The 15,951-nt window shown below is 45.2% G+C and overlaps 1 protein-coding gene across 3 annotated transcripts in view; it reads right to left on the bottom strand.

The window, feature by feature from the left end:
* The window catches only part of ADCY6 (adenylate cyclase 6), a 63,268-nt gene that overhangs the window by 42,680 nt on the left and 4,637 nt on the right, over positions 1 to 15,951 (bottom strand). For all 3 annotated transcript variants that reach the window (XM_048488430.1, XM_048488429.1, XM_048488431.1), the window contains exons 2-6: positions 14,974 to 15,089; positions 13,077 to 13,908; positions 5,959 to 6,108; positions 5,452 to 5,573; positions 5,128 to 5,239 (exon numbers count right to left, since the gene is read on the bottom strand). In XM_048488430.1, coding sequence (XP_048344387.1) covers positions 5,128 to 5,239; positions 5,452 to 5,573; positions 5,959 to 6,108; positions 13,077 to 13,907 — 1,215 coding nt within the window. In that variant the 5' untranslated portion in view covers position 13,908; positions 14,974 to 15,089. The remainder of the gene's footprint in view (positions 1 to 5,127; positions 5,240 to 5,451; positions 5,574 to 5,958; positions 6,109 to 13,076; positions 13,909 to 14,973; positions 15,090 to 15,951) is intronic.

Raw genomic sequence — 15,951 nt, 5'->3', positions numbered from 1 at the left:
GGAAAGATTGGCTATTAGATCAGGGACCAGAGTATGGGAGGGGTGTGGAGTTCTTTGACAAAGCCGGGAGCAATGGGGCTTTTTCAGAAAATTATGAAACAGGAAATTTTCCAGTGTCCAAAATAGACTGTGATCCGTTTTGGCATGCTTACTAAACATACAAGTCAAACAAAACTAAAATATCCTCCTCCGTTAATGTGATGTGCCGAATAAATGCCTCTCAAAGGCTACCAGTATTTGAACTGAAATATTTTGTTCAGAGAAAAAATAATAATAAACCACATTTTATGTGGTGTAGATGGTATGATTCTAACAAATTCAAAGTGTTCTGTAGAACTTATTTGTATTGGCACACATGTCAAAGTTCAAGGACAATAAACAATAGCATGCACTTCCCTCACCCATTCATATTTTAAGGGGGAAAACCATGAACAACAAAGGCATTGAAGCTTGCTGAAATACTGGATGTGCAATCCTAAAAGGAGTTACACCCTTCTAAGCCTTGTGACTCAATGAACTCAGAAGGATATAACTCTGGGTGTTGACAAGGCTGTCTTAACCAAAGGGTTGTGTATGATATGCCACAGGTACATCCAATGTCTTAAGATTCTAATTGCTTCTCGGGATCTTTTCTTTATGTTTCTATGTATGTGCCAGTTAGATGTGTAAAATAAATAAGAATTCTCACTTTAAAAGATTTTAATTAGACCCTCTGAAGATGCCAGCCACAGGCAAAATGTCAGGAGAAAATGCTACTGGAACACGGCCATACAGCCCGGAAACCCCACAACACTCCATTTTAATTGTTCCTCATACTAAGGACATTCTGACCTATTCAGAGGTTCAGGAGCCACAAGTGACTCTTTGACATGTCACCTATAGAACTATTCTCCAATAAGGCAACTATCCTATTCTTCAGGAAAGCATGCAGAGCTATTGCCCAGTGGGCCTTGCAGTGAGTAGGCTACTGATATGCACTTTCCCCAGCCACCTGTTAATAGTAGCTCTAGAAACCTTTTTCACTTGAACTACTAGGTGATAAACTATGAACAAGCCCTTGCGCAGATCCAGTGAATGCCCACTTTCTTTTGGATGTGATGGACTAGGACAGAAGAATGGCAAGAATAATTCCTGTGACCTGTGAAAAACTGAATTTATTTTATGCACAAATCTGGTCATAGGGCCACCATGTCTTTATGGAAGACTCATAGCTGCTTGAAGATACAAAGTGTTCCCAATTAGGATATTCTTCTTGCTGATGTAATTGCCACTAGGAACAGCACTTTAAGTGTCAGAAACTCGAAACACAGCTCTCTTAGTGGCTCAGATTGTGGTTTATTCAGATCCTGTAGCACTACATGAAGTCTCCATGTTGGAACCTTGGAATCACCAGTGGACTGGATAATGATGTCCCCTAAGGAAACATTTAACTCCTGGGTGCCTGGAAATGAGGAAACAATCTATACTTGGAATGACAGAAGCCAGGGCTACTTGTTTATAGGGAATCTAGGGAAGTATCTGAGGAAGATTTGCTGACTGTGGTTGGCATTGTTTCTGCCTACACCATCTCATGTATGCCTTCCATGTGTAGTCATATAGGCAAGATGTAGATGGTCTATGCGCTAATGTTTGCCGCCCAACTTTCAGGCAGTCCAATGCAACCATGAAGAATATGGTGTGGGAAAGGGCCCTGCATTAGCATGTCCAGAACTACTGGTAGTTCCCATAGTGGCTGAGCAAACAGGGCTACTAGACTGGAGAACCGCAGCCACTTGGGAGCCACACATATGACCTCCACCAATTCCAGTTTAATTTTGCATAGAGAGTTCCCAGTAGAACGTATTTGTTGTGCTCCCCGTGGGGCCTTTTATCTATTATGTTTCCATGCAATTGTTCCCGATTCATGTAACTTTTTTCTGACTATGCCAATAAAGGCTTATGTATGTAATTTTGCATAGTATTTTTGGGAATGACTGGAATCAACGGCATAAAGGAGACCTGTTGGCCATGATTCCATCAGATAAGCAACTATCCATCAGGGCATCCACTCGTTCCATTTGAAGGCATGTGAACTGGGAGAAGAATCTTGCTACCTTGGTATTGTCTCTTGTTGCAAATAAATGAACTTGTGGGGAACTGAAGTGACTCACTATCTGTGGAAAATGGATCAGAGTTGAGTGCCCACTCTCCCAGATCTAGCTGGCTTCTGCTTAGCCAGTCTGCTTAGATATTTAGTTAGTGAGCCTTGAACATGTTCAGCTCTTATCGAGGCTATGTGATTTCAGTCCACATCATTATGTATGTGGCTTTCTGCGGTGATGATCTTGACTTGGTCCCTCACTGGTGATTTACATGCACTTTGGTTATACCGTTGCCTGTTTTTATACAGACATTCATGTTCTTCATTTGGTCTTGAAAATGTTGTTTGGCTAGGTGGATCACTCTCAACTCCAGGAAGTTTATGCTGTGTTTGGATTCCATTTTGGTGCATGTGCCCTGTACATTTCCCAGTGGGCAAAGGTGCCCCAAGCCCACCAGGCTCATGTCCATAGTAATTGGTATGTCTGTAGACCAGTGAAATAGTTTTCCCCTGGAGAGATGGTTCTGGATCGTACACCAGATGAGGCCCTTCTTCAATGAAATGGGTATATTCTGTAGGACATGTTGTTTGAAGGCAATGGGTCTTCAAAATGGTAATACCAGCCATTGTAATGCTCAAGAGTGGGTCCTTGCCAATGGCACAAAATCAACTGCTGCAATCATTGATGATCATGAGGTCCATTTTTTTTACTATCTAAATTCTTTTCTTCTGTCTTCTTCTGTCTTCACTATTTTCAATGCCTTTTTTTGGAGATATGAATAGTCTGCCCTGTTGATAGTCTACTATTCCCCTCAGGTGGAGTACTGACTGCGAAGGAGACAACCAACTCTTCTGGATTAGGAAACCATGATGAACTCTAGATACTTGATAGCTTACACACAGAAAGGTGACTTAATTAGAAGACTGTCCAGGTATGGTTGCCCTTGGATCCCCTGGGTCCTCAGGTGAGCTACTAATGGAATGGGTCCCCTTGGATCCCCTGGGTCCCCTGGGTCCTCAGGTGAGCTACTAATGGAATGGGATTTGACAATATTCTGGAAGCAGAGACCAGACCAAAAGGCATGGCCTTATACTGGAAATGGAACTTTCCAAAGGTGAGCCTGAAGCAGTGAAAGCATGCTGGAAAAAAAACAGTACATAGAGATATGCATGAGTCAAGTCTATTGATATAATGAACTCTCCCTTTTGTGATTGTTCTCAATGTTTCCATCTTGAAGCATCGATACTGCACAAATTTGTTCAATAATTTTAGATCCAAGACTGCTCTGTCTCTATTTTTCTTTAGGATTGTGGGAAAATGGAGTTAATCCCTGAGAACTTTTGTGATGGTGCTACTGGCTCTATTGTATCGATGTCCAGAAGGTGATTTATTGCACTGAATGTATACTATTGTTTTAGCGAGCAGTTTGAGACTGGGGAATTCGAAAAGTGATTAGGTGGAAAGGCAGAAAACTCCATGAAGTAGCCATTTGAGATTGTTTCTTTCACCTAACTGTTGGAGATAGCTCTCAGTAGAGTTGCCTGAAATTGCTGGAATCCTACTTGCCCCCAACACACACCAAGTTCCATAGTCTTTGGAGCTTTGCTATTTTGTTTGTAGGTGAAAGGACCTGTCAGTGGCATCCTTCAGTTTACCATCCACTTCTTTAGGAAGTGCTGCTGCTATGACGGCTACCAGGACATCAACCACAGGAATTAAGAAGTTAGATATTTTAAGAGAGAAGGCATACATTTGTTTAGCTTGCCCTACATGTGATTGCTGATGTGCTGGGGCAGCCCACTCCTTTATTTCCAGCTTTTAAAACCTGGGGAAAAGAAAGGCACATCTTAGTTTCCTGGGACTAGACAAGACTTCAGGGACCCCATCTTCCTCCTTCTCCTCTTCAGTGTCCTCAGGTTATTGTATGTGGGGAGAGCTGAAGGATTTTAAGAACCATGTAGAGAGGGGGGTGTTCCTTCTGTGGAAACAGTCTTTTACGCTGCTGGCTTTGCTGAGGAGCTTCATCCTCTGATAATTCCCCATCCTCTCTATCAAAGTTGGTTTTAGAGAGGTCAAATCTATAAACAAATATTTTTCCTCTGACCTGTAGGAGGGAGAAATGGAACTCCACTCGAAGCAGGGCTTTCAAGTTGCCTTGGTCGGTCAGGCAGGGATTTTGCTGGTGTCCAGTACTGCTGCAAACTGAGTAGCAATCTTTTTAGGTTGGGTTGAGGGGGGAGGGCTGGAGAGCTTGCTTACTAGCATCACTGTGTCTCTTTCTAGAGGCCTGCTTGTTCTTACTGAAGTTTTTCTTCTTTGTTCTCTATTTGAATGTTAACAAATTCCTCCTGTCATGATTGGAAGGAAGAGGGAACTCTAATCATCTCCAAGTCAGGGTCAAAGTTTTCCCTCTCATGCACCAAGTTTTCCTTCTCCAGGCACTTCTACTCTGGGCTCAGAGGCCTGCTGTAGTGAGAAAGGCCTTCCCCCTGCACTCTACTGGATGGCGAAATTTTCTTCCTCACAAGCCAGTCAGTTTTGTCATAACCACTATATTCCATCCTGAGATGGTGTAAGAATTTTAATTTGGGTTGAAGTTAGCTGAATTCATACCTTCGTTTGGATTATGATATGCACTTTCTGATGTTACTATACCTCCATTTATTGTGTGTGTATATATGTATGTACACACACACATTTTTTCCAGGGATAATTGCCTGGAAATTAGATAACTGCTACTTTGAATCTGTCCATTTTGCCTAATATATTATTGTTTCATAAATTTAATCAGGATTTTTATACATGGAAAAGTTTCCATGCGAAAAAACACAAGAACGAAAAATGTTATGTCTGATATCACTGAACAGCGGGCAGTCGCAACATTAAGAAGGGACTGTCTAACAGAACTGGACACCAGGAGATAAAACGGTATTATCTTCTGGCAGAGCGACAGGGCACAACACTAGCCCCACATAACCAACCCTCGACAGGGCCAGAAAACGTCTCAGCCCAGATCCACACCCCCAGTGCTACCTCTATTACTTACCGCAGCCAGTTTGTCAAAACGTGCAAAGAGTTCATTTAGCGTCATAACCAGTTCCTGTGCCGTACACTGAGATGCCAGGCTAGTGAAACCCTCAATGTCAGCAAACAGGATGCTGTTTGGGTAGAAAGAGAAGGGAACCAAGTATTAGAACTTCCAGCTACCCAATAGCCCCCTTAGTCCCCAACAACTTCTCTTCTCTCCACGCTCATCTCCCACCAAAAAAGCACCCTACAAGTTTGTTGTAGAATGTTTTTAGGTTCACTGCCGCTCTTGGACCCTGCTTGCTTTCAGGTATCTCCTCCCCCCATTCCAACATCCCGGTACCTGACATTGTCATGTTTCTGGATGTAAATCTTATGGAACATCATGTCCTCCTTCTTGGTGTTGATATCTTCCTTCATCTCCATGGCCACGTGCTGCGGCAGCACAGACAGTAGAAGCCGCTCCTGTCCCCCACCGTGAAAGAAAGACCCCTTACAATTTTTTTCCTCAACCATTTTATTGCAAAATTCTACTACAGCACCAACATCTTAGTCCTGTTGTCAGGACAATGTCTTTACATTGTCTTTTTACCTTTACAATGTCTTTACCAATGACTTTTTACCTTCCCCCAACAACTGAATTTTTACCCCCCAATGGAGGGGCCTCAAACTTCTGGCAGCCCTTCCTCACAAAGAACAAAGCCACCCTACTACTCGGTGTAACACAACCAGGAACTGGAGACCAAAGTTAGATCATTCAGTGACAGGACTTCCTCAGACACATTCCTGCCAACCTCAGCTCAACACCCCCCCCCCCCAGTCCAACCTTGATCCCGCACCAGCTCCTCACCTGCTGACGGTTCTCACGTTGCAGGTGCAGTCGTGCCTGGATGTAGCCCCGTGTCTCCTGAAAGGCCTGGCGTTGTGACACCTCGGCAGGGTAGTGGGTACAAATGCCAATAATGTTGGTGCAAAGGAAGATCAAAATGTTGGCACTGAGCTGCAAGCAGGAGAGGAACAGTGTGAAATGGGACACTGACTTTCCTACTCAGGCTCTTAGCTTGACAGATGGCTAAAGGAAGCCCAGAGCCCATCCCCTCGGTGAAATAAACCCACTAAAATTCAGCTTCCACAGAGCTGCCTAAACTGATCTTTGCATGGTGGGCCTTCTTCCTCTGCCACAAGCTGGGCTGCCCTTCATTCACTGTGCCGTATGAATTGGAAGCTTTGTCCAAGGAGATGTTCCTGATCCATAAAAGAAGCTTTTGTAATCCCTCTCAATCCCTCCTGCTGCTCAATGTATAAAGGCACAAGTAGGGTGAGTGGGTGGCAGGAAAATCTCAAGAGCGTGGCTCTGGGAGATGGATAGTGGGAACAGGAGGGGGTTGTAGAGACCTCGCAACTATGCACAAAAATCTCAACGTCTTCACACAACCTTCTCCAAGAAGTTATCCTAGCCCAACCCTCTAAGCCACGATGCAACATTTGATGCGCTATGAACATGATCAGAATATCAGACGAAGACTTGGGAGACTCAACCTCAATCTTCCATTCCACCATGACTCTGTGTCAGTCACTTGGCCTCTCAAACTCCCACAACCTAGCCTACCACGCAGGATCATTGTGAAGGAGAAACAGAGATGTGGACAGTCCCTTTTAGCTCCTCGGAAGAGAGGAAGGACTTTAAAAAAATTGATGTAAGTCTCTGGCTGAAGTTACCTCAGCCATTAACTCATTAACTGGTTTTAAGCAAGTCATTATTCTTTCAGCCTCAACCCTCTTCCAGTCACCTACAATACAGGGGAATAATAGTGGCCTATCCTACAAGGCTGTTGTAAGCTCTAACACACACATACAAAGTATCATAAATAAACTGATCCCCTCTACTATTACTATTGGTACCACAACTTACCCTGATTAAGTAGCCCTGAGCAAGCGGCTTCAGCAATGCACACCAAGGTTCATTTTTACCAAAAATTCTAGGGTAGTGTGCATACCAGGTATTTCCTGAAATTTTGGCTTCAAACTGATTGGCTGTTCTATTTGATCCTAAGGAAACTAATGCCCAAAACTGGGATTCTTTTTTCCCCCTTTAACAGCTTTATCTAATTTCTCCCAAAGATGTTTGGCATGTCCATCTTTCTTTCTGTTGAGCAAATTCTTATATTATATCTTGAGTTGTTTTACTTGAATTAGCTTAAATTCCTCTTTACTATATCTTGCCTGCTTCATTTGTTTTAACAGAATTTTTTTTAAAAGATTTGCATTCTCGATCAAACCAAACATGATTTTAATGAGTTACAGGTGATGGGCATTTGTTATTAATTAATAAAGGTTGAAGTTGGTTTGTTATCTCCTCATACTGCTCTAAGATATCATTTCCAGATTTTAATATAGCGGTATGACAATTTGTCAGTCATCTGTTGACAAAATTTGAGCTATTTTATTTTGCAATTGGTCTGACCATTTCAATCTTCTATGCCCAGGGAATAGCCCTTCAGCCATCTCTGGGACTGGCGGGAGTATTACGCTAGTATTACATTTGAGAACTAGCCTGAGAGGGTACCAAAATTCATGTTAAATGTTTCCCAACACAATTGCCAGCATGCCTGCAGGAAAAATGGCAGCTATGGGGAAGCACTGTGCAAATCTGACCAAGGTTATTTCCATACACACAGAACTTCAGAAGTAGATGGTTGGCATTTCTAAGGCTTCGCATTAACACTGATTTCTGCCTGGGTACCAGAGTATCCCTGTCACTAACTGCTTCTAATTCATGAGCAAAGTAAGTAGCATGGATGTCCAGCAGTCATTGAGGTGTGGCAAAAAATGGAACTGACTTCTTCAGTGTGCATACAATCCTGAACATAGAGCCACAAAGCAGCAGTGAAAACTTCAATGGAATTTCCATCAGGAAGGGGGCATCCCTTCAGCATGTAGGCCTCACCATTTCACAAAACACTTCAAAGGCAAAATGAATAAACAAGTAACAAACTATGCAGGGCTCAAAGGACTCCAGAATGAACACTCTGCTGGAGAAACAGATTTGTTATGTTTACAGAGATTACAAACTCCGCAATAAAGGTTGGCGTGATAAAATTATCAGTTCAGAATCAATCTGAGTATTCTTTCATTTAATTGCTACAAGGCTGAGAAAAGCCTAGTTCATGTAGTCCTACTGTCAAAACAGCCAGCTCTGCTAAAGAATGAGGAAGGGACGATTCCACAGAACATATAAAAATGTTGAAGGGATGTTTGACATATTTAAAGGGGTTGTTACATAGTTTTGGAGCATAAGCTTTATGTTTATTTAGTTCAAATGCTTAAACCCCATCATTTTGGTAGAGGACAACTTATACAATCCAACTGCAAAACAATTTAAAAAATCACAGAATGTAGAAAACAGCACAACAGTGCTGATGTAAAATTAAAACTCATACAAAACAGTGCGATCCTGAGCATAATTAGCCCAGTCTAAGGTCACCAATTTCAATTGGCTCAGATTGCAGTAAATCTGCCAGGTGTGCATTGTAAGTCTACCATTCTAAACACAGTTAAGTCCCATTGAATTCAGTGCTTAGGCTGAACTAAAAAGGCACAACTAGGGCCTCTTCCGGACATGCAGAATAATGCACTTTCAATCCACTTTCACAATTGTTTGCAAGTACATTTGGCTATTCCACACAGCTGCGAAGTGCATTGAAAGTGGATTGAAAGTGCATTATTCTGCATGTGCGGAAGGGGCCTCTGTGTTACAGCATCCTCAGGGACAGCCCAAGATCATCACCATTTTAGAGTCAAACATAGGTCACTTAAAAATGTCACAAGGGCTCAATCCTTTTCAAATGCCAAAAAATGGCCAGCCCCTCCCCATGGGGCACCATAACATTGTAATTTAAAAGTGTGTGTGTGTGGGGGGGGGGGGTTGTTCTTGTTTGACCATCAAGCCACATCTGATGGGGTTGTCAAGGAAAGACATCCTGGTGGGGCTTTAAAGGCAAAAGACATTCAGAGGTGGGTAGCCATTGCCTGCCTCCACATCACAACCCTGGTATTTTTTGGAGGTCTCCCATCTAAATACTTGCCAGGGTTGACTCTGCTTAGCTTCTGAGATCTGATGAGATCAGACCAGCCTAGGCTATCCAGGGCAGGACACCTTTAAAGATACAGAATTGTCTTTCCAAAAATGACCTGGCAGGATAGTCAAATTAACTTGCCAGAGAGGTCACTCTATCCAGGGGTGGCCAACCTATGGTGCTCCAGATGTTCATGGACTACAATTGGCCATGCTGGCAGGCGCTGATGGGAATTGTAGTCCATGAACATCTGGAGCGCCATAGGTTGGCCATCCCTGCATACTGTCACATAAAAAGCAGGACTACACTAAACTCATCTCCCGGCAAGGAGAAGGTGGTCCTTCTTGTATCTTCAACTCAAACTACTGAGGACTTTAAAAGGTCAAATCAAAGATTTCAGATTGTGTCAGGAAACAAATTGAAAACTGATATAAGTGACCAAAACAGGTTAAAGTGGTCAAGGTGGTGAGACTCAAACAACAACGGGACACTTTTGGCTAAACTGAAGCTTCCAAGAAGTCTGCAAAGCATGGGATGTAGTACAACACTCTTGTCTGCATGTTACCAAGGCTTGTGCAACTGTGGTCAAGTCAATTCTTCAATCAGGGCAGCACCGCCTGCCAGTAAAAACACTGCAAGATCGAGGGCCTCCATCAAGTTTTCCTCCAATAGTGAAATATTTCCTTCAACAAAGACAGACTTTTCTTCAGCAGTGGAAGACTCAATTCATTAGAAAAAACCATTATCCAGAGAGGAAGTATTTCTGAGTTAAAAGACTTTGTGGAAGGGAGTCATAGAATCCAACTCAGAGCACCAAGTTTAGATGTAGAAAACCTGGTTCCAAGTCCTTGGCCATATATGAAATGCCTGAACAGCCCCACCCAAGGGTGTGTGGAATCCCACTCTGGAGCTGGAACAGCCCTGCACCGACTTGCCAGTCCAAGGGGCAAATATACCAGCGGGGGGTTACTTAACCCAGTGGCCAGGTGGTGCATGGCTCCACAATACCTGATCCAGAAGCTGTCACCCTCGTATAGGCCTGGCAGCGCAAAAAGCCACACCATGGCCAGGAGCATTCTGGGGGGCAGAGCCAACATTAGTCAGCTCCCTCCTGGCCTTTGCCCACCGAAACCCCAGTGCTTGGGGTTTGGACTTATGCCACCCTTTCAGGTGGAATAAGACTATAGAGCCCAATGCCAAGAAGCCCTCCTGGAGGCGGTGGGGCATTGCCAAAGCACTGCTGCAGCCCATCGCTGGATGGGACTGCCAGAGTCATAGGAAAGCATGACATGGAAGAAGCCAACTTCTGTGAATGAAGGATGTGAAAGAAGCGGTTCTCCACAAACACCCATATTTATCTGACCGGAAGAAGGTGACTACCCCTAACAAAAAGTTGTGCCCCAAAGTTTATTTTATTTTAAGTATTGTGCAGAATTATGAGCGATATATAAATTTAAAGCCGACTCCCCTTTTTCCTTGACAGCACATTAAACAATAAACTGTGATGTTTCTCTCAGGTAAACTGGGTACCTGAAGTTGTCACTTATCTTGTGGCTTTACAGAACCCATGCCCTCCTGGCCTACTTATTCCCAGAACAAAGGTAGGCGACCCAGTCTTACCAACCTTAGTGACAGAAACCACAGCTTTTTTAAAAAAAAAAATTGCAGATATGAATTTTCCAAGCCTGTTTTTAAAAACCAATTTCAATAGAGGGGCTCAGACGTGTCACCATGAGAGCCTGAAAATGCCAAATCAGTATTCTACATCGCCCCCTTCTTGGGGCCTCTTTCCCTTCCTCCCAGCTTTCCCCTCTCCATACATCTATTATACATTTTACTACTGCATTGTTGCTACTGTGGTGTTCCACCCTTTCAGTGATTTCTGTTTAAGAAACATGTTATGCAGGAGTTTCAATACACAGCAACAGTGGCATAATTATCTAACTTTTTTACATTCTGAATTCAACAGATTCAAAAGGGATAAAAGTACAAAACAAAATTATATACCAAGGGGCGGGGCAATAGAATGACAAAAGGACAATGTCACTCATGATTAGCATAAGGGTTAGCAGAACTTTTGCACGTTGCAGAAACAAGCACAAAAGCATTACGCAGAGATGCTCAGTTAAGCAACTGACAGAGAACCAAGTCACAGACAGACAGACCGACCCAAGACTAGCTACCCCAGAATATAAAGGGTTGGAATAAAATTACCAATGTTACATCACTGCCAAGGCACCACACAGCACGTTACACAGCACCAACAATACAGTGACAATGGTCCGAGATGCCATTGTATCACTGGACTGGGGTATAGATCTGGTTCTAGGGTCCAGAAAATTATTGTTACTCTAGCCTCAGTGATATAGGGAAGAAAGTAACTTTTAATGCATCAGCTTCCAAGTTAAGAAAGAGACAGTTGGACACCACAGAACTCTTCATCATCCAAATGCTTGTACAAGTCTGTTCTCATCCATATAAACACTAGCCATGTGATCCTGAATGGTTATACCCTTCTGAGTTAACTGAAAGGCTTAGAAAGGTGTAATGAAGAAGAGTTTTGGATTTATATCCCCCCCTTTCACTCCTGTAGGAGACTCAAAGGGGCTTACAATCTCCTTCCCCCCTCACAACAAACACCCCTGTGGGGTAGGTGGGGCTGAGAGAGCTCCAAAAAGCTGTGACTAGCCCAGGGATCTGCAACCTGCGGCTCTCCAGATGTTCATTGACTACAATTCCCATCAGCCCCTGCCAGCATGGCCAAGTGGCAGGGCTGATGGGAATTGTAGTTTATGAACATCTGGAGAGCCGCAGGTTGCAGACCCCTGGACTAGCCCAAGGTCACCCAGCTGGCGTGTGTGGGAGTGTACAGGCTAATCTGAATTCCCCAGATAAGTCTCCACAGCTCAGGGGGCAGAGCTGGGAATCAAACCCGGTTCCTCCAGATCAGAGTGCACCTGCTCTTAGCCACTATGCCACTGCTGCTCCTTGGCATAATGGAATTAAGTGCACAGTTAATTTTGCAGATTGTTCAAGAAGTAAGTCAGGGACATGTGAAATAAAAATTGACCAATTGGACACTGAAGGTTTGGGGGTTCTCCAGAGAAGGACAAAAGGGAGGGCCCAAAAAGTCTTCCTCTCAGCAACTGGAAGCCCCTTTTGAACAGCTTCTGGATCTCAACCTCAGATTGTCCAGGAACATTCACTATCTCACCACCACTGTCAGAGCTGTTATCGTTATAAGAACTTAAGCAAAGATTCCATGGAGATGCTGCCAGACTCTGCATCACATAAATACATGAGATACCAATGAGAAAAGCTGAGATCTCCAGGTGACCTCCCCCCTCCCCCTCCCCCATTACTATGCACCCAGCGGTGAAATTGGGCCGGATTGCAGAGGAACAGATGAACAGCAAAATTATGTTTCACTCACGGTCAGCACACAGAATGGAGAGTTCTGGCAGGCCATTTTTGATGTCCCAGTGAAATCATATTCTACTTTCCCCTGGGGAAACTGGGGCAATGCTGCACTGAGGAAGAGCCAGAGTGGCCAGAGACATCTCAGGTTACCCTAGTAGTGCAAAAGGAGCCATACAGCAGCAAGTACCTGCGGCAAGTGTTACTTGAGAGGGAGGCTTTAGCCTTTAAGCTCTGAGGCAACCACTTGCTTGTTCATTCAACAGGGCCTGGGAATCCAAACCAATTGCCATCTCGATTTCAGCCCATACAGACTCTCCTTTTCACACCCAAAGCCTCAAACCTACTTCAATAAGACACCTCCACCCCCACCCTCCCAATTAGTGTAAGGTTTTGCCTGGTCCTTTGCCAGCACTTATCAGTCTATTTGCTTTGTCACCTATTCACTCCCTCCTCCTCTGGCCTGCCTCCTTACCTGCTTCCAGAAGAAGGAGTCCATATGGTTTCGATGCCAAGAGATTACCAGGTGAAGCACTGAAAGCAAAGCCCCAGCCAGGACGGCTGCCCGCATGCGCACAGGCAGAAGAGTGTAGATGATGTAGATGAAGAAGACACTCCACCACACCCCTTCAGAGGCACTCCGTGGCGAGACCAGAAGGGTGCCCACGGCCTGCACACCACAAAGTACCCCGATGACCAGGTAGCTCACGGCCCACATGCAGTCCTGGTGGAAGCCAGTTCGGTTGCAAAGGACTATGAGGGACAAAAAGAGAGTAGCCGCCACAGCAAGAGTGGAAGCGTAGGGCACACGGGGGGCACCAGGCACACAGTGAAACAGCAGCATGATGCCACAGGCGAGCACCAGGACTCCCATGAGCACAGTCAACGAGCTCTGGTTCATCTGGAAGAAGTAGCGCTGATAGAGGCGCTCCAGCTTGGCGGAGCGGAAACGCTTGGAACGGAACACCTGCAGGAGGCGCCGGCTGCAATCGCTTGCTGAGAGTCCCTTGGCCTCACTCCCTGGACTGCTGCCATCCTCAAAGCCCAGATCCACAGCTTTGAGTCCCAGGTCTCCAGTCCCGGGTGGCAATGGCGGCTGCGGCTTCTTGCCGTAGTGGTCCTCCTGCCATGAACAGTTCAGCCCCAGCCCCCCACTACCTCCGCACTCCAGCTCTGGATCCTGTAGGCAGCTCATGTAGCGTGGGCCACAAAGTGCTGGGCGATGGCGCTTGGGCCCATTGCGCTCGCCCCAAGCAGTCTTCCGCTCATCCACCTTGGGCACCAGGATGCCACTAAACCAGGACATGCTGTAGGAAAGGAGAACCAGGTCAGGGAAACCAGCATAAACAGGAGCAAAAGCTGCAGAGAAGAAGAAGAATAGTTTTGGATTTATATCCCCCCTTTCTCTCCTATAGGAGACTCCTATAGAGAGAATTACTAGGAAATGTACCTCTCCAACACCCAGATGCATACAGTTCACTAGGGGGAACAATTCCTGCCTGAGAGATCACACCGTAAAGACATGCAAGCCAGCAGGCAGGAAATGCTCCATGTACCCTCCTTTCCCGGAAGGGCCCAAAAGCACAGAAAAAGGAGGAGGAGGAGGAGGAGGAAGAAGAAGACGAGGAGTAGTAGTTTGGATTTATACCCCAGCTTTCTCTCCTATAAAGAGACTCAAAGGGGCTTACAATCTCCTTTCCCTTCTCCTCCCCCGACTACAAACACCTTGTGAGGTGGGGGGGGGGGGGACTGAAGGAGCTCCAAAGAGCAGTGACTAGCCCAAGGTTACACAGCTGGTGAGTGTTGGAGTGCACAGGCTAATCTAATACTCCAGATAAGCCTCCACAGCTCAAGTGGCAGAGCAGGGAATCAAAGCCGGTTCTCCAGATAAGAGCACACCTGCTCTTAACTGCTACACCACCGCTGCTCCTGGTGGACTAGCAGACTGTTGGTAGTTAGAGGCACATGAAAATTTGGGGGTCTGGGAGTATTTCTCTCTAGGGGTGAAGTCAGAGAAAACAGGAATACTTGCATTATAGGTTAATGTGTGGGTTACAGGATTCACAACATATAAGAAGCCAGCCACTAGACAAGACATGCTCTGGCATGGAGAACAGACTCCAGAAGAAGACAAACTGAGGACTGAGTGGCAAATCCAGGACAGCAATGGGTACAATCAAGCAGGCCCAACAGGGAGGATGAGACAAGACTAGCACCTGAAGGATCTCCAGGAAAGAGCATCCAGAGACCCAGCAAAGGGAAGTGTGATGTGATCAGCGAGTCCCTTTGTGTGGTTCTACAGCGGTCTCTGGAACATGGGACTATCAGCACCTTCAGGAGTTGGTTGCCCTGCCTTGGGGAAGCCCTAGTACCTGGAGGGCCACTGGGAATGGGGTGTGTTGAGGAGTCATGGATCTCTCACAGGGAAGGCAGACTGGAAACCGTGGGGGACGTCTCTCTTATTTCAACCTTGAGCCAAGACTGCAACCTGCAGGGAGAAGAGGAGCTGGTCAGGCTGGTCATGCACGTTGGATACCATTCCACAACTTGAAATCACTACACAATCCCATTCTGCTCTCTGAAACTCCAGACCAGGATTTTTCTCCTTCGTAGCCAATGGCTACTTCCTTGCATTCTCTTAGTCAATTCAGAGTTAGCAGCAGCATCCCCACTGAGTTTTTAACTACTTTAGTTTCCTCCACTTTGCAACCCTCGCTTATCTAAGTGTGTACTTTATACCGATTAGAGTGAAGTAGCTGTCCCACATTCCTCTTGCAAGGATGGAAAGCATGGAGATGATGCTCTATTGAACAGAGTGTGCTCAGAAGCAGGCGCACAGTGACTCCAAATCAAAAGGAACATTCACACTTGTCTTTTAGCCTCGAGCAGCATGGAATCACTCAAATGCTGGCGCTGATGCTTACAATCAGAAGTATTTTTCCAGGCCTGCATAGGGCAGTCAAAGGAATCTGAGTCAGCCACTGGTGAAACATGAAGGCAATATCTGCTCCAGCAACCAACTGCTGATATTACCACACAAGACTGACCAAGAGATAGAATCCAGTTCGGGGACTATTAAGGTGAAGAGGCAGCACTATACAGAAAGGAACAGGCTTGATTCTTGTCATGGAGTCCCTGAGAGCCTTGCTTCATTCTTTCTTGTATAAATGAATAGTGGTCATTAATGGCTGGGAGGAAAAGCACTGCAATTGAGAACTCTGTAGCAGTAGGGGAACAACCTCTCCTACGCCAATAGGGCAGGGACCACACCAACACAGAACAATGGGAGTGCAAAATACAGGCTCTCCTGTCCACCTTTGCATAATGAAAGGTATTTAGCTAGCATTCAT

The sequence above is a fragment of the Sphaerodactylus townsendi genome, linkage group LG03, assembly GCF_021028975.2.
Source record: "Sphaerodactylus townsendi isolate TG3544 linkage group LG03, MPM_Stown_v2.3, whole genome shotgun sequence".
In the NCBI taxonomy this organism is placed as follows: Eukaryota; Metazoa; Chordata; class Lepidosauria; order Squamata; family Sphaerodactylidae; genus Sphaerodactylus; species Sphaerodactylus townsendi.
The sequence above is the reverse complement of the archived record's forward strand: the minus strand, read 5'-3'. Positions and strand labels throughout refer to the sequence as shown.